Raw genomic sequence first — 18,346 nt, forward strand, 5'->3', positions numbered from 1 at the left:
ATCTAAGTCAATCTTACAAAAATAGATGACTGATTTCTTCTCTCTCCTGCCATTAGCTAGTGGTGTCAGATCTCTGGCCAATTATTAAGAAACATGGCATGATCTGCCCTCTACTGGTGATGCATTTCTTACATAGGAGTCAATACTGGTGTAATTATGTGTTTTTCAGTGGGGAAAGGCTATATATGTAGCTCATTGGATTATTTGTGGTCATTGTAATTTCCACCAACACCAGCCAGCATAGGCAGTGATGAGAGGTAATAGTGAGTTGCATCCCAACAATACCTGTCAGGTGACAAGTTGCTGACCTAAGCCCTTGCTGCTTCTGCCAATTCCTATGAGCGCAGGCTGCCCTGCTCACAGTACTCTCTTCTAATGGGAAGGTCTTGGTTTATCTGAGAACAGCACATGCACTAGTAATTTGCCATACTCAGTTCTGTTTCAATAGGTATTAAGAAACAGCAATGCAATTTCCAGAGGAAACCTGAGAATCACTGGTTATGTACCTAAATCACTGAGGAATCTGTAAAAAGATGCTATAAATTCTTTTCTCATCTGAATTTAATGCTCTTCCTCATGTTTATATTTCAGGAGTAGGCTACAAGAAATGTCTTCTGACCAAATATTTTTCTTTAAACAGCCAATATCCCTTAACCAAAATAATACCTCATCTGGAATATGCCTAATCACTTGCCTATTCCATCCTGATGTATAACAAATAAGAGCTTCTGTTTTAACATTGCCATAAGTTATCAAAATGCAGAAAAGGCCCAATACCTGTTGCAATGCCATAACACTACTCTTGTCAGCATCGAGTTGGGCCACTTTGAGTTTCTCTCTCAGATTCATCAACATTTGCTGATACTCAATGATTTCATCATCTTTGGAAGCCAAGATTTCCTATAAAGTAGAAAAAAGTAAGAAATGAAAAAAGCACAATAAAAAAGCAAAACTTAATTCCCAAAGTTTAGCTAAAATTGGACCAAACATACCTTCCATTCTTCCACTTTTTCATTTACAGCTGCCATGAGAGGATCATCCTCTTCATTCTTGGCTCTAAGTTGTTCCATTAGCTCATGCACCTGTAAAACATCATTGTCATAAGATCCATGAAAACAGAAGCTATGCACACATTTAAGAACAGGAGTTTTGCCTCAGAAATCAATGGAATCTCATTTGCACTTGCATGCTTTATTTTTGAGATACTGTAGCAGATTTTTTAAATCTACTCAGCAATTGGGTGGCAGATGAGATGATGCTAAAGCTGGAATTATTCAGTAGTCCCCCAGAAAATGCCATCTGCTTAACTTGATTCTAGGCAATTTTGAATGTCTTTTGAATTTGCATAATGCTATTGTTAATACATAGGGACGTGGTGGCACTGCGGATTAAACTGCAGAAGCCTCTGGGCTGCAAGGTCAGAAGACCAGCCATAATAAAATTGCATTCACGCAACGGAGTGAGCTCCCGTCACTTGTCCCAGCTCCTGCCAACCTAGCAGTTCGAAAGCATGTAAAATGTGAGTAGATAAATAGCTACCACCATGGTGGGAAGGTAACAACGTTCCATGTCTAGTCGCACTGGCCACATGACCATAGAAAATGTTTTTGGACAAACGCTGGCTCTATGGCTTGGAAACAGGGATGAGCACCACACCCTAGAACAGTGGAGGCAAACCTTTTTCAGCTCGAGTGCCCAAAATGAGGGGGTGGGGAAGAAATCAGTGGCTGCCGTGCCACCCAGAAGACCAGAACTGAACAGAAAGTGGCAGTTTCAGGGGGAATCATGGGGACAGACAGGAAGTTAAAGGGGGAATCATGAGGACGGACAGGAAGTTAAAGGATCCAGAACAGGAAGAGAAAGGGGGAATCACAGCTGCAGCCACTTCAAAAGGTTTGCTGCGTGCCAGAAGAAAGGGCTTCGCGTGCCAGCTGTGGCATGCGTGCCATAGGTTCGCCATCACTGCCCTAGAGTCAGATACGACTGGACTAAATGTCAAGGGGAACTTTTACCTTTCTATTGTTGATACAATGTTTTGAAGAGGGCGGGTTGCAAATTATTGCTTACCTGTTGTTTATATTGTTCCTTTTCTTTTCTTAGTTGATCCATGACAATATCAGACTGCTGCACAATTAGTTTCATTTTATTGTACTCATCAGTCATTTTTTCCATCTCCTGCACTGATTCTTCTAGATTCTTTCTCATTTCCTGATTTTGAGCCTCTAATTTTTCATTAGCTTCAGTCAAAGTCTACAAATTAAAAGCAATTTATAAAAATAGGCTTCCATAAAAGAAAACTATATTTAAGATATATTTTTATATTTATAATGAAAATTATATTATTATTTTTTACTATATTTCAAGCTGCCAGAATGCAGTTAAGAGAGAAAGAAGATATATAAATTAAATAACTAAATAATTAAATAATCAACCATCATTATTTCACATTGACTACTGGGGTACTTGATGATTAAAGTAAATGAACAACAATACCTTACTAGGCTGTTACCATGATAAACTATTTTCCTAAATTCCATAAGCCAAATAAGTTTATTATGTCCAAGCCTAGAAAAACATAATTGAAGGAGCAATCCTATACACTTAGCTGAACTCAGGAGGAAAAATCTTGTTGAGTAATTTTTTAGCCAGTGTAATCTTGATCAGGTGATTAATTTACACTGATTAAGGGTTAACCCTCTATTTTAGATTCCAAGGCTTCCCAAAGCTCCCCTTTGCCCCGGGAAAGCCTTCGGAAGCCTTTGAAAGTTAAAAATCATCACCAGGTTGTCATCACTTGGAGCAGACGTCTGGTGCTGATCCAATGGTGATTTTTGACTATTAAATGGCAATGTTCTGAGGCTCCCAAAGGCTTTGCCAGGGGAAAAGGGAGCCCAAGGGAGCCTCAAAACCTAAAAGGGGTGGGGTGATAGTAAGCTTTAAAGCAGTGTAAATTAAATGTTTATAGCACCCAATCTAGGTTATGCCAGGTACATAATGCAATAGGATTTTGCCCATTGGACAAGAACATACTTACAAAGGATTACAATATGTAAAGTGTTATCCCACACATCAAAACACATTAATTAAACATCTTTAGGATAACATATTAGCTTTGTTCTTATTCTCAATGTAAAAGCTTATATTGAAGAGAGAAACCAGGGGGGAAAATCACTCTGGTCTTTTAGGCTCTAATTCTGAAAATACAGAATAAGAGCCTGTAATTTGTAAGTGTTCTGAGCGATTTCTTGACGTTTACCTGAATTTCATCTAGGTACTGGACAAGCTCAAAGTTCTTTTTTGATAACTGCGACCTGTAATCTGATTCTTCTCCTCTTCGTGAAAGAAGTGTTTCTTTCTGTGTATCTATTTGTCTCTGATAGTCAATTACATCTTGACGAAGCTGTTCATTCTGCACAAAAATTGCAAAGATGAACCAGAGTTTGAGAATTCTGCAGGTAAGATACTGTCACCACTAAAAGCTGAAGAACTGTATTAATGAGTATTACAGTGTCAATGTTTCAACTAGATTCTCTGAAAAAAGCCACCACATTACACAAAGTTGTAACTTCTAATTGACTACTTACTAACTTATCTAAGTACTCACTCTCTTCTTCATTCGTTTTTTCTTCCAAAAAAGTAAGGCAGAATAAAATGAAATAAAATCAGGGAAGTATTAAGAAATCATGACTTTGTAGGTAAAAATTAGAAGAGAAGAAAACATAAAACCCCTCTTTAGGATAATTAGCAATATAATGCACTGCAAACAAAACATGTCTCAGTACTATGAGTTTATACTGATAGGTCATAAGAAAGAGTAAATGGTCTCTGTGTTGTAAAATGAGAACTCTCCTTCCTGTCTACATCAAAATTCACTACCAGCAGTGAATCATATTAACAAAAGTTAAGAGATATGACAAATATAAATAAAATGAAGCACAATGTCTCATAAAGTAAACAATGGCAAGGAAAAAAAACTATGCATAAAAGACTCATTGTTAGTAACACTAAAAGAAGCAGTGTTCCAATTAACAATCAGATGGATAAAAGGAAAGTTCAAAAATTTTAATGTCTGAATCTTAGCCACTATACTGCAGAATCTTACTCCAAAATATTTAAAATACTTTAGTGATGCACACAGACATATATTCATGGGGACAGATTCCAAACTTCTTACTACTTACCTCTCTTCTCAACTTGCTGTTTTCATTTTCCGCATCCTCATTTCGAAGAGCAAGCTAGGATGGCAAATTGAGTTAATTGGAAAAATGTTGCAAGTTCAGAATGAACAGCACATCCTTATTTTCCTTTGTTTTCCAAGCATATTGGTACCTCTAGAGTATACAAAAAGTAAACGCTATATTTTAAGAACTCAGGCTGTTTCCATACATTCTCCATGCTGGTGAATCAAAAACATTATGCATCTTTCTCTTGAATGGACTCTGATTTTGTTCTCTTGAATAGATTTTTGGGGTAAGGAAAAAGATGGACAGAGTAGTGGAAACAGAGTGGTTATGTGAAAGTACAAAAATATCTGAAGCCTCTGCATCTTTCAGTGAACAAGACACAGTGGTGACTGAATGAATCAAATAATCATAAAATAATGGAATTGGAAAGGGCCTATAAGGCTACTGACTCCAAGCCCCTGCAGAAATCCAAATCAAACTATATCTGACAGATGGCTGTCTAATTTTCTCCTGAATGCCTTTAGCATTGAGGTACTCAACACCTCCCAAGGTGGGTCCCACTGTCATATTGCTCTACAATTAGGAGTTTTTTTTTTCTGGCATTCAACCAAAATCTGACTTCCATTATTACATGTTCTGCATTCTGGGATAATCGAGAAAGATCTTTCCCATATGACAAGTATTTGAAGAGTGCCATCATGTCTCCCATCAGTGTTCTTTTCTCAAGGCAAAACATGCCCAGTTTTTTCAGTCTTTCCTCATAGGGTTTGGCTTCCAGTCCCCTGATCATCCTTGTTGCCCTCCTCTAAACCTATTCCAGTATGCTGGCATCCTTCTTAAAGTGCAGTGTCTAGAACTGGACACAAGACTTAAGATGAGGCCTAACCAGTGTCAAATAGAGGGAACTAGAACTTTACAGGATTTGGAGATGATGTTTCTGTTAATGCAGTAAAAATACTATTTGTCTTTTTTGCAGTCACATCACACTCTTGGCTCATATGTATGCATCCGAAACACTTCATATACAAACTATGAATTATATATCAAAGAATCTTTTGTTACTAGATTTTTTTCCTATTGCAACTGATACTCACAAAACAATGTTATGCAATACAGGCCTTCAGTTTTTTAACTTTTACAAATGTCTACCTGCTCATTGACTTTCTTTTCCTTCTCTAGTTCTTTCTCCATATCTGCCAATTCTCTGTCTTTCTGTTCCAGCTGCCTTCCCAGCTGACGGATCTCATCACGCAAAAAGCGAGTATCACGACCACCAGTAGATCGTTGTGCTGCCTTAATACATCACAACCAAAAAATCATTAATGTATGTCCAAGGTAAATTGACAGAACAAAATGTGAACAATTTCTGTCAGAATTACAGTGCATACACAATAGACATCCAATTTATGAAAGTGCATTAAATGTTTCTCAATTTATGTAGGAATCAGAAGAAAAATTGGCCAAAATCCTGTTGGTGAAGTTCTATGTGTGTGAAGCTGATAATGTCATCTGCTATGGTCTTTCACCTTTAATTAGAAATTTCTTATTCTGTGGCCTCAGGTTTTAAGGCATCCTAATGATTGGTTTAATGTCTGGAAATCACCACTCCCTGTTCGACAGTCATAATGGCAGCAATTTTCAGACATTAATGGTTCCCCAACCCCCAGTCCTGAAGTCCCCAAAGGCTTCCTCAGTTTATATAGGGTACCTCAGAACCTGGGGGTGGTGTGAGGTGGAAATAGGAAACTTTCAATTAAAGATAAAAGGTGTGGCTGATGGCATCATTAGCCTTATGTACATAGAGCTGTGCCAACAGGATTGCAGCTACTGAAATAAACCTAAATAGCCTCAAACATAACAGCTGAATTACATGAAAATACATTAAAATTTTAGAACTCTACACATTACAATGTAATACATACTTTACAAGATGTAGAACAGGACATTACCAAACTGAAGCACTTTTAAATCCAACAGTTTAAAATCATTGGGACTCAAAAATACGTTCATGTTTTATCACCTTAAGCAAATATCTATATTAAAGAATCACTAAAAGGTTAACTACTGTAACTGCTATAACTTTTAATTAGTCTCAAATGAATTCACAAAATAAACAGTATACTTTAAATTTCAACATACCTCTAATTCTTTTTCCAATTTCATCACCTTACTTTTTAACTTATTTTCTGTTTGGAAAAACAGTGCAAAGTTATCAAACTATAATTTACAAAAGATTCAACTGAACATGGTAATAAACTTTCATCAGCTAGGGTCATATCTTGCTCCAACTAAAATCACAAAAGATTTCTTATTTAAGTAAAACAGTTATTGCTTGAAAAATTGAAATTAAGATACAAATTATCTGCTAGCTACTCTTGACAAGGCAAAGCATCAGGATTAGACATAGGAGCTTCACACTCATATCCTGGCAGATACAAATATGAAGCTCAGCGCCACAGGTGTCATGACGGTGCATTCCCTCCCCCCAGAACCATCCAGGTCCACTCACCAGGCTCCTCACAGTGCACATGTCCAATGGCAGCAACACTCTGCCAAACACAGATGTACTCCCACTGGCGCTGCCCTGCCACTCCCCACAACCAACTTCTCCAGCAAGGAGGCAAGAAGATGAGTCATCCTGCTCAGCTGCTGAGTGGTGAGCTGCAGGGAGAAGTGGAGCAGCGCTGGCAGAACAACATCCCTGATTGGCACAATGTTGATCCCGTCAGACACACGTACTGCAAGGATCCCAGTGAGCGGACTGGGCTGGTTCTGGGAGGCGGGAATGGACCACTACGGCACCTGTGGTGCCAAGCCTCATATTCATTATCCCCTGGAATATGAATATGAAGCTCCCACATCTAATCAGGATATACTCTAATAATCTTCTTCCGTTCTAAAATGGGTGCCATCTTGAAAGCGCATTTATCTTTGTACAAAAAAAATTATGAAGAAATGCAATTATAGCCAAAGCTAATTCACCATAACAACTCACAACCCAGTTGACACTAATGTGAAAGTTAGTGACCTGAATGAGTTTACTTCAGAGTTGACATGAATAGGACTGCATTATTAAAGAAGTAGCGTGTTTATAATTAACATGGTCTATCCAAACTAAATCAAATTTAAAGACTGCTTAAGGTTAAAATTTTCTAATCACAATGTTTCTCTTAGTTATAAATGAGAAACTGATATTAAGACATTTCTTGCAGATTTTGGCTCAGCGGATCCTCTGTTCCTCTGTGACGGCATACTCAGATTTTTAAAGCAAACATATAATCTTGCATTTTGGATATCACTGGACAAATACAGATCATTCTTACATCTGGGAACAGTTCAGAACAAACTAGGCTCACTTTATGGCTCACAAAAAAAGTAAATAGGTGGAGAGGGTAGGGGCGCCACATAAGCTGCACCTAAATTCTCAAACCGCCTGTAAATCAGCAAGACCTTTGTGTACTTAATAGAAAGGTATCTCTGAGCATGTTCAGCTGAATATACTTACAGCACTGTCATGATCAGGAGCACTGACATGGCAGAGCTCTCAGTCACAAGAGCACTGCAAGAACTTCCAGTTCAAGGTACTTTCAACTGCCTTTGCAAACATTTGCATTAAAAACATGAAGGCCTTACTAGGAAAGTGGGGAGGGTTAAGGTGGAGCTTATGTGCAACCCATGGCCCCGCCACACATTTAGCTCTGCACAGACTGAGACATAACATCTGAACAAAGCTCCTCATTATCAACAGTTCAGATTAGAAAATATCACAGAAGTCATGTTTGAACAAAGTTCAATATGGTGTAATGTCCTGTAGTAGAATTTTCTATCTATTGGGCTGCACTAGATTTAATATCAGGTACTACTGTTTAAAATTAGCAATATGCATGTGCAAGTGTGACAGAATGTTATGTTTCTACAGAAGGCAGATACCGAATTTTGCTTGCTCTTCTCCAGCTTTCTCAACTTCTTCCAAAGCCAGCTCTACTTCTTGATTTTTCATCTAAAAAAATTAAACAGAAATAATACAAAACAAGTGCTCAAACAATAAACATTTTGCAAGAAATCAGAAGATGTAATCTACATTAAAATGTTAGATGAGACACATGGACAAATTCCTTATATGCATCATACATCTACGGAGAGATTTTGATAATAGGAAAATAAAATTATTAGGAATTTGCCCACATATATACCAAATAACCTAATACATAGCTCAGCACACTAAAAAGCAAGATAAATAGCAGCATTAAGCTATTCAGCCCTACCTTTGCATTTATCCTCAAAACTACTGCGAAAAATAGGCCATAAAAGCCTCTGCTTTTTTCACACTTGACACAAAAAATCAGCTAATAATACAACTGTATGCAAGTCTGTTCCTAAGCAGGTCCCACTGAGTTCAATGTGGCTCACTCCCAGGTGAGTCAAGGGGTGCACAATGAATAGATGTTAGCAGTAAAAAAACACTGTAGATTTCCTTAATCAACTATACTACCTGAAGACTATGACCAGAATTCTACTATTTATGCCTGCTAGTGCCTGTCCATTGGCTTAAAGCTCAGCAGCAATTTCCACTAGTTAAGAGGTCAGCACTTGTATCACTGTGAACTAGTCACATGACTTAACATGTGACAAGAAATATAAGTTTTGACATCTTAATCAACAGCAATTTGAGGTTGATTCTTAGGCCCTTAGACTTCACACCACCAGGTATAAATTACAGATTTCTCACTTATTAATAACCTTCCAGGGAGTAAATACCTTCTTGTATACCAGAAAGGCTTACTTCAAATTACTTAGCTCCTTTTTTATTAAGTCAAAGGGATCCTACTATAATATAAAGGGATATCAATATAAAGGGATATTTGTCACATTTTTCCTCCAAATGTATTTATTATAAATACTTCAAACCTAAGTGGACACACTGATAAAAGTTATCTGATGAAATGGACTGTAAAATGTAAGATCTGAACTTTCATCATAGTTGAAAATAAAGTACAGTAATTAAACTTTGCATAAGATTGGTCTCTGCTAAGCCTCTTACAAGAACAATTGCCTTTATTGCTGTCACAGCTGCTGTGTTTTGCTATTAGTCATCACTTGACCTTTTCTATGGGAAACAATATTGATTGAAGACCAGCCAGAACAGCAACAGAGATTGACATAGGGATGGTTGGTAGGAAACGGTGGTGGCAAGAGAATTTGCTTTGAATTAGCAGAACAGACTCTGAATCATTGCCTAGCATGGAGGGAAACATTTTCATCTGTAACGGTACACTCTTTTCATGTTCCCTTTTCTTCCCAAGATACTGCCCCCCCGCTTAGCCACAGCATCCCACAATGTGCCCCATGCGCTTTACTGTACAATAAGAAGTGATCACAACATTTCACATCATGGCCAATTATATTAATGGCTGTTTACCAACCAACCAAGATTCCTTCTGAGCCGTGCAGGCACACAGTGCTGCATCAGGCATGCACAGCTGAGCCAGTGTTTCCACCCATTTGCTTCCAGTTATGGCCAGAACCCCACACACACAGGATAGAGCCCCTGTGCAGCACTGCGGAAAACTAGAGTGAAAATTCCAACCAGGTAATTTATTGTGAGATGTGAACTTATAAAGTACATGATCTGCCTTTAGCCTTGCATGTGAAAAAGAAAACCTGAAGTGTACTGATGAGCACTTATTTCTCATGTATTAGTACTTCCAGTGTCATGAGCAGAATTCTGTCAGAAGCAATTACCACCAGAATTTTATTTGGAAATGTACAATTCCTTAAGAAGTCATATAGGAGTGATTAGGATGTAACACTGACCTTCATTAGTGACTGAGAAATTTTGAAGAGTTGAATTAAACGTTCAGGGTTCACATCCTTGATGTCATTTCCATCAACCTAAACATAAATGTAAAAAGTACTTTTCAATATTAACAACACTGGGTACTCTAAACATACAATATCTCTTTAGTCATACAAAATAGTAAACTCATAGAGCAAAATACCTTGGCTACCATCTCGAACAAATTATCTGCTAGCTCTTCTTGACGAGGCAAAGCATCAGGATCTACTCTCATTATCTTCTTCCATTCTAAAATGGGTGCCATCTTGAAAACTCATGTGCCTTTGTACAAGAAAAACAAAAAATACAATTATAGCCAGACATAATTTACCATAGCAACTTACAAAGAAAGTGAACTTTTATTAGATATTGACCCAAATCCTTTTACTTAGTTACACTAGTATAGCAAATTATGTAACTTTTGGAGGCAAATGGCCCAAAGTTACAAAATTACTGTAGACATAGGTAAAGGTAAAGGTTCCCCTTGACATTTAGTCCAGTCATGTCCAACTCTAGGGTGCAGTGCTCATCCCCATCTCTGAGCTGTAGAGCCAGCGTTTGTCCATAGACAGTTTCTGTTGTCACGTGGCCAGTGCGACTAGACACGAAACACTGTTACCTTCCCGCTGTGGTGATACCTATTTATCTACCCGCATTCACATGCTTTCCAACAGCTAGGTTGGCAGGAGCTGGGAATAGCAACGGGAGCTCACTGTGTCGCGTGGATTCGATCTTACAACGGCTGGTCTTCTGACCCTGCAGTACAGAGGCTTCTGTGGTTTAATCCGCAGCACCACCATGTCCCTCACTGTAGAAATAATCAGTTGCATACTGAGTTTTATGGTTCAGTATTCAACAACGTCTACAGTAATTTCTTGACTTAGGACAATTTGCCTCCAAAGGTTATGCCATTTGCATAACTATGCAAAAGGATTTGGCCAATATATTTAAAAAGCAAGTACAAAAACATTATTAGAATCTAAAGTTCTTCATCCATGAGTTCAAGTGTTTCAGTATTAATTTCATTTATAGCACCCTGACTTTTAGAAATCAGTCTGGAAGACTGCTGAATTTCAGGAATGCCATGAAAAGGAACTGAGGCACAGCTGCAGAAGTGGATAAGAAGAAAGATAATGGGCAAATCTTGTTTAAAAATAGCATCTGGAAAATTCGCTTCTCCACTGAAGTGATAGTCCCAAGCTGCAGGTGAATAGGTAGAAGATGTAAGAACAATGTTAATAAGGACAAAGTAATGAATGGCTAGATTCTATACACATGCAAAGAATGATCTTATGCATGTTTAAGAATACAGCATGTCTAGTAAGAGTTGTTGATGCTATGTATGAATTAAATTTTACCAACAAATTCAATGGGGCTGTGGGAAAGTATCAGGAGCCATTGCACATCCTCACTCCCTTAACTTGAGCAAATGGCTGTGTGAGGCTCTGAACTTCTGTAGAAATAAGGCAATGTCCTAAAAAGCAGTGATTTAAAAAGCAGGTGATCTAGGGAGATTTCCCAGCCTCCCAAGGTGGAACCACAAGATCTTAGATGCTGGAGAGAATAGGGGGAAGGAAATAGGGGGAAAGGAAGGAGAGAAATTTTTGCCAATACCAGTAGGCCACTGCAGTCTCCATGTGAATGTGAAAGGCTGTCAACAATGGCTGTGCTTTACACTGGCAGGTTCTGGTCACTCTGGTATTCTTGCAAGAGGATCTTCCTGCTACACTACCAAATGAGTTCTTAAAAGATTGACCCATTCCCAACTCTTGGCCCTCAGCAGCCTGATCTCCTTTCAGACTGCAGCCCTCAGGAAAGGATCTAGCCTCCAAGTACAACGTTCAGGGGCCTAAACCAGCCCCAGTATATCAACACGATGGCCAAGACCGTGAGCAGCACTCCCTTGTGTCAGAGACACACACCATGAGATCACACTAAATCAAACCTTGTTAAGAGCCTATTCTGGCTGGAGGGCGGAGTCCAGCGCCTGTAAGAAGCATCCCAACGAAATGCGAACGCTACCCTCAGCAAAGTTTATTATGGTAAATCTGGGCCAGATCACAATCCTAAAAACAGGCGCCACGGTATTTCCCGGTTGCATTTCCCCGTTAAACCCGCACACAACTGTGTGTGAAAGCCTTCTCACGAGCTTCAGAAATCCTTTCACATAAATAACAGGGAACAACCGACAGCTTCCCCCAAGAACAACCACACGCCCCTCATTGTCACCAGCAACTTCAACTAGAAAAGGAGATGACGTGCTTTTTATCCAGAAACCCAGCAAAACCCGCTCCCTCTTCAGGGCAGATTTGCAAAAGTGGATAATGAGGAAAAGCGGTTTAAGGGCTACGAGGGCAACCCCCGCACCCCACGCTCGCCCCTTTCCAAGGTCCGTGGGCTGCCGCCCCCCATGTCTCCCCACAGCGCTGCTGACCCGGCCAGCCGCGCCTACCCGTCTTTGTTTTCTTCATTATCCCACGGAAGTCTCCCGCCTTTCCCTCGCGCTTGCCCCAGCCCTCGTTATCGCCTGGCTCCTCACTTACTTCCGTAGCCGATGCGGGAGGGAGAGGAGGCGGAGGCGGAGATGGCCGCTGCTAGGCGACGCCAGCAAACAGTCCTCGCCCGGAGCCGAAAGGACCCGGATAGTTTTAAAAGGGAGCGACGGACTGCCCAGTCAAAACTCCCGCGGGACTCCCACCTCCGGAGGGGACCCTCTCGATAGTTCCGGCTGGAGACTACACTTCCCAGGATGCTTTGTGCGGCCTCAAAATGTAAGCTCCGGTGAGAGCAAGAGGATGCCCCTTCTTGTGGGATCAGGAGGGCTGAGCTAAAAAGTTTAAGACAAAGAATATAGGGGAAAGTGGGAGAAAATGATTAAAAATACCTTCACGGAAGAGGGCAATAGTGAAGGACTACATCCCCCAAGGTGCCATACGCCGCCCAAGCAGGCTCACTTTTCTGACTCTTCGCCGCTTGGAATGCTGGGCTTAGAAGTCCCGCTGGACGGATTCCCAGCATCCATTATGGGTGACCGAGTAAGCGCCTGCGTAGTTCGGGAGGGAGTTTCTGCTTGCCCGCTTCATGTTCATGCCTCACGTCGAGGACGGGGAAGGGCTGAGTGGCGGAACGAGACATGGCGGAGAAGGCATTCATTCCTAGGCTCATCTGGAGAGAGGGTCATGCGGCATAAGAAAGCCCAAGAGAGTCTCGGGTCGGGGTCCTGCTTCGGGTGGCTGGTGCTTGTGGTTTTCCAGCGAGGTAACGTCAGAGGATGAATAGGAACGGGGCGCGGGAGGATGGGTCCCGTAGTCGTCTTTTTTAAGTGTGGAGCAATAAGAGGGAGCAGACCTTACGGTAGTGTAACGATGCCCTCGTGCTTTCAGCATTGCACAGTGATATTTAAATACAACTTAGGAGCTTACCGTAGTCATTCAGATAGCACTCGTATCTTTTACTGACAGCCTTACTGACATCCATGAAGTACTCCTCAGGTCTCGTGAAGATATTCACACGTGACGCGTGTGAAAACCTCGGTTCTGTTGCAGGTTCTCTGTACTGTTTCGATGCAGGGTGCTTATAATATGGGAGTAGAGTAATTACACGTGTTAAAACCTGAATTCTATTCCAGGTTCTTTGAATCCTTCCGTGTAGGACACTTATAATATAGGAGTAGTAACAATGTATTCCAGTAAGGAACTCAGAAAAAACACTGGGAGTATGGAACTGGAAGGCTACTTCTTAAATACTGTATCTCCCTTGCTTGAAAGCCTCGTTCAGGTTGCTATAAGTTGGTTCCAGCTTGATAGCTCATAACAACAATACCAATGTACCACATGGTAATGTTATGTTTATCTAGCCACATAGTGTGCTGTGACCTCAAATCAAAGGTAGTGTCATGTGTGTTGCACTCTGGTGCAGGTTTACTCACAAGCAATTCTCACTGTGTTTGGTTGCCCCCCCCCCGCAAAAATGTTTATCATTGTTGTGTAATGCATCATTGATGTTAATGAGGCATAGAATAATTCTCGTCAGGACTTGGAACATGACTGACTCTGAAATTGAACCAAAATACAGTATGTGAACAGCGATGCACAAGCTTTTCAGAGAGTATATGAGGCTTTTTCTTGTCGATTTTATCAATATCAAATTGTGAATTATAATTAATTATATATTATGTGATACAAATTAAAGCATGCAATATTAAAGTGTGTTTTTCTGTCACAGTTCTATATGTAGCAGTATTTATTTGTGACAGAATCCCCTGGGGAAGAAATGTGTGTATATGTACGAGAGAATAGTAATGGCATGTAAGTCGGTACTTTGGCATTATATTACTTCAACATTGATAATTCATTATCTGGGTTTAATTTTTGTAAGTGATAACTGATCAGGTTAGCTGACCTCTACAAACTATGAACTGTTGGAAGAGACATGTCTAATACATTCATGCAAACATAGCTCTGATTGATGGGTCTTCCCTTCCCCCCATGTCTTTGAGATGAGGAGAAATGCTTCTTTGTTTTGTTTGTCCTGTTACTGTAAACTGCCCTTAGCCATTTGGTTGACAGGCTGAATAGCACTTGAGCTATTCAGCAATGCTGAACCAACCCTCCTCTTTCTAATGGTCTGCTTTCATTATTTATATAATTGTTGGCTGGATTTTGAACATAAGTCTAAGAAATATCAATCTGCTATATGTAAATATTATTGATATCATCAACCTTTCACTTCTCAGATTGTCTCTAAGTACAGTTAGATAGATTATAGCTATTCCATGAGTGCATTACTGGGCTTTTATATGATGATATAGAAGATTAAATGCCCAAATATATCAGAATAAACATTTAAAATAATTAATGCAATGCAGAATGTCCAACAAACAGAGCAAAAGTAACATTTGACTCCATTCCAGTTTTTCAAAGTTGCTTTTATCATTTACAGTGATTTAGGCAACAATCCAATAGTTTTCCTTCTTTGAAAAGCAGACCCAAATGCCATATGACAAACTTTCAAAGCTGATCTGAACTAGGTATGGGACTTTTGGATTTTTGGACTCCAGCTCCCAGAATTTGCCAAGAAATAAAAGTCCCCAAGCCAGCTTTTCTCATCTCCCTTAGTGGTGCTGTCATTTTCTTTTTGAAAGAAAGAAACTGCCCCAGGATTTACTGGAAGTTGCAAGGCTTCATAGGAGACCAGTCTTTAGAGCCTATAGGGCAGTGAGAATATCTGTCCCATAAAGTCTTGCAGAGTCCATTAAGTGTGGGGACAATTTCCTTCTTTTTGAATGTAGGATCACAGCAATAGAGCCACTAATGGGAAGAGAGAAAACCTGCCCTGTGGACTTTAAATTTTTGGCTATACAGTATCTCCAAAACTTTTGCATAAGGACTTCTTCACAACTTCTGGAAGTTGCAGTAAAAAACAACAACTGAAAGTCCCATTCTTGGTCTAAATCTTGAGAGTAAAAACACCAGCCAGAAATCACATTGTATGTAGGGTTATAGCTGAATGAAACAACACTGGACTCTGTGTGCACTTGTGAGATGGTGGATAGCTGCATGTTAGAACTGTGCATTTCATCTGCTTCTAGATGTTAGAAATACTTAGCCAGTATTATAGAAAGTTTATTTTCCTGAGACATTGATGGAGATCCTGTGGCACTCAATATAGGTTGTTGACTTGCATGTTTCATGAGTCCCTGCCAGCATGACCACCAACCAGGAACAATAGAAAGGTTCCCCACCACCTCATGTGTAGTTCTTCAAGTTAACTCTTCTCTCTTTTTCCTACTTGCAAGTTAAATGCCACTGTTGAAAAATCTGTATGTTAGTCAAGATGTGTACATCAGGAAGTTGCCCTGTGCTTTCATTGTCAATGCCCAGATGCAGTTACCTAAAGCCTGTGGTGTAGTATTGTTATTTAATATTTTGTAGCTGACCTCTCTGTTCATGGAGAGCCCAATGTGGCAAATTTGAAAGCAATAATCAGAATAAGATAAATTAAGAACAAAAGTTAAAGATTTAAACCCCAGGAAATGAAATAAATGTTACTTATGTACAAGATGACCAAGTGGGGAGCTGTTGGATCTCTAACTGGAAGCACTTCAGGGCCATGCCACTGTTGCTAGAATGGCTTTGTGTCTTGTTCTCACTTGCCTATGAGATCATGCCATACCAGGAGCATGTCTGAGACTCATATTCAAATAGGGGGGTAGGCAAAATGCAGCCCCCTGTGCATTGCTGTGTGTTCATTTTTAGTGGCCCAAGCTGGCATAGCCAGTGATAAGGAATGCTGAAAGTTGCAATCTAGCAACATCTGGTTAGCTACAATTGTCTAATATTGTGTTAAAGCCTGCGAGCGGTGAGTGCTTGAGGTAGCTAGATTCATGATTCATGACTAGGGCTGGATTGTGTAAGCAAGTAAATGAATAAATTAGAACAAAGTTGAAATTATATATCCAGTTGTCAGTCACCAGATTAAAAATGGACCACTCTGTTTTAAACCAGTTGAACTTTATTTGTACTTCTGTTCATCACTGCAAATGAAGTGACACTGTGTTTTCCCAAATTTGTCATCTGAAAAACAATTATTCCAGCTCACAGTAGAATCATAGAAAAGTGAAGTTGGAAGGGGCCTACATGGCCATCATGTCCAATCCCCTGCTCAAAGCATCTCTGCCAAGTGATTATCTAAGTTTTTCTTGAATGCCTCCAGTGTTGGAGCACTCACCAACTCCCGAGGTAACTGGTTCCACAGTAAAATTAGGAGAGGGATTTTGCATTGTTGAATTGTTTTATCTGATATAAAAAGTGCCTGATTTAGATTTCTGTATCTAGCTGCAAAGAATGTTATGTTCAGACACACAATGTTTTGTAGTATTGTATCATCTCAATTTCATTGTTTCTGATTTAGCCGTGGGAATCTCTTCAGGTTGGGCTAGGTCTTATTTTAAATTTTTTTCAGCAAAATGGAGAGTCTTGCTAGACAAAAGATATTCTTTTAAGGAGAGCTTTTTTAGAGATACTGTATTAGTATGGGCTTGGGGGTGGGGGAGAAGCACAGTCATCTTTGTTTCTGACCAAAGGATTTGTGCAAATCTGGCTGTGTACATCCCACTAACCTTGATATACTTTTTGGGCTACATACAAAGACCTCTGACGATTACAGAGAGACATTCTAGGTCATGTTTTTAAGCAGCTCTAAGGAATCTTAAGCTATGGATTAGTCTGACTCTAAGCAATCTTAAGCTCCTGGTTAAGAGGAATGCTGGTCAGAGGTGTGATTTGTCATGTTTTTGGACTTCACTTCCCAGAATTCTCTAGGAATTGCAACCCAGAAATCAAAATTAACATACCTGCGTGTTTCACCCTAACCCTGAGGAGGGCTTTTGGTCATTTACCTTCACCATCAGCTCTTCTGGCCTTACCGTTTCCTGTTGCTCATTGGTTTTTTAAAAAGACAAAAAAGCAGCTGCCATTGTGCTTCCTGAGAGTTATAATTCAGAGATACCCTGTGTAGAACCTAATGGTAGTGAGACCGGGACCCCCAGGAAACACTGCAGCAGCTTTAGGTTTTTTTTTTCTTCAAAGATCAAAATACATATTCCTATGATAAGCCTTATTAATTCATTGAAATTCATTAGTTTCTGAAGTACTTGCGAGAAGTTTGGGCAACAGCTATGGATACTTCAGTAAGCATGTGCAGCCAAAATTTATGAAAATTTTCCTATCTCAAATGAGAATTTTTTAAGGTTCTGCATCTTTGAATTGATTGTTGTTGTTTAGTCGTTTAGTCGTGTCCGACATTTTGTGACCCCATGGACCAGAGCACGCCAAGCCCTCCTGTCTTCCACTGCTTCCTGGAGTTGGGTCAAATTCATGTTGGTTGCTTTGATGACACTGTCCAACAATCTCATCCTCTGCCGTCCCCTTCTCCTCTTGCATTCACACTTTCCTAACATCAGGGTCTTTTCCCGGGAGTCTTCTCTTTTCATTAGATTGGCCAAAGTATTGGAGCCTCAGCTTCAGGATCTTCAGGATCTGTCCTTCCAGTGAGCACTCAGGGTTGATTTCCTTCAAAATGGATAAGTTTGTTCTTGCAGTCCAGGGGACTCTTAAGAGCCTCCTCCAGCACCACAACGCAAAAGCATCAATTTTTCGGCATTCAGCTTTCTTTATGGTCCAGCTCTCAATTCCATACATCACTGCAGGAAAAAACAGTTTTGACTATGCAGACATTCGTTGGCAAGGTGATGTCTCTGCTTTTTAAGATGCTGTCGAGGTTTGTCATCGCTTTCCTCCCAAGAAGCAGGTGTGTTTTAATTTTG

The 18,346-nt window shown here is 40.0% G+C and overlaps 2 protein-coding genes across 6 annotated transcripts in view; one reads left to right on the top strand and one right to left on the bottom strand.

Moving 5' to 3' along the window:
* The window catches only part of CEP290 (centrosomal protein 290), a 65,705-nt gene extending 52,921 nt beyond the window's left edge, over positions 1-12,784 (bottom strand). The window contains exons 1-11 of one of the 2 annotated variants that reach the window (XM_073000296.2): positions 12,564-12,784; positions 10,184-10,302; positions 9,999-10,076; positions 8,115-8,184; positions 6,324-6,370; positions 5,334-5,477; positions 4,182-4,235; positions 3,257-3,409; positions 2,068-2,250; positions 993-1,082; positions 778-900 (exon numbers count right to left, since the gene is read on the bottom strand). In XM_073000296.2, coding sequence (XP_072856397.2) covers positions 778-900; positions 993-1,082; positions 2,068-2,250; positions 3,257-3,409; positions 4,182-4,235; positions 5,334-5,477; positions 6,324-6,370; positions 8,115-8,184; positions 9,999-10,076; positions 10,184-10,285 — 1,044 coding nt within the window. In that variant the 5' untranslated portion in view covers positions 10,286-10,302; positions 12,564-12,784. Of the gene's footprint in view, positions 1-777; positions 901-992; positions 1,083-2,067; positions 2,251-3,256; positions 3,410-4,181; positions 4,236-5,333; positions 5,478-6,323; positions 6,371-8,114; positions 8,185-9,998; positions 10,077-10,183; positions 10,303-12,472 lie in introns of both variants that reach the window. The other variant, XM_073000295.2, reaches the window with a different exon arrangement.
* Positions 12,785-13,018: 234 nt separating this feature from the next.
* TMTC3 (transmembrane O-mannosyltransferase targeting cadherins 3) overlaps positions 13,019-18,346 on the top strand; it is a 49,128-nt gene continuing 43,800 nt past the window's right edge. For all 4 annotated transcript variants that reach the window (XM_020777570.3, XM_073000298.2, XM_020777587.3 and 1 more), the window contains exon 1: positions 13,019-13,278. The gene's annotated coding sequence lies outside the window, so the exon portion shown is untranslated. The remainder of the gene's footprint in view (positions 13,279-18,346) is intronic.

This window comes from Pogona vitticeps, chromosome 5, assembly GCF_051106095.1.
Source record: "Pogona vitticeps strain Pit_001003342236 chromosome 5, PviZW2.1, whole genome shotgun sequence".
NCBI lineage: Eukaryota > Metazoa > Chordata > Lepidosauria > Squamata > Agamidae > Pogona > Pogona vitticeps.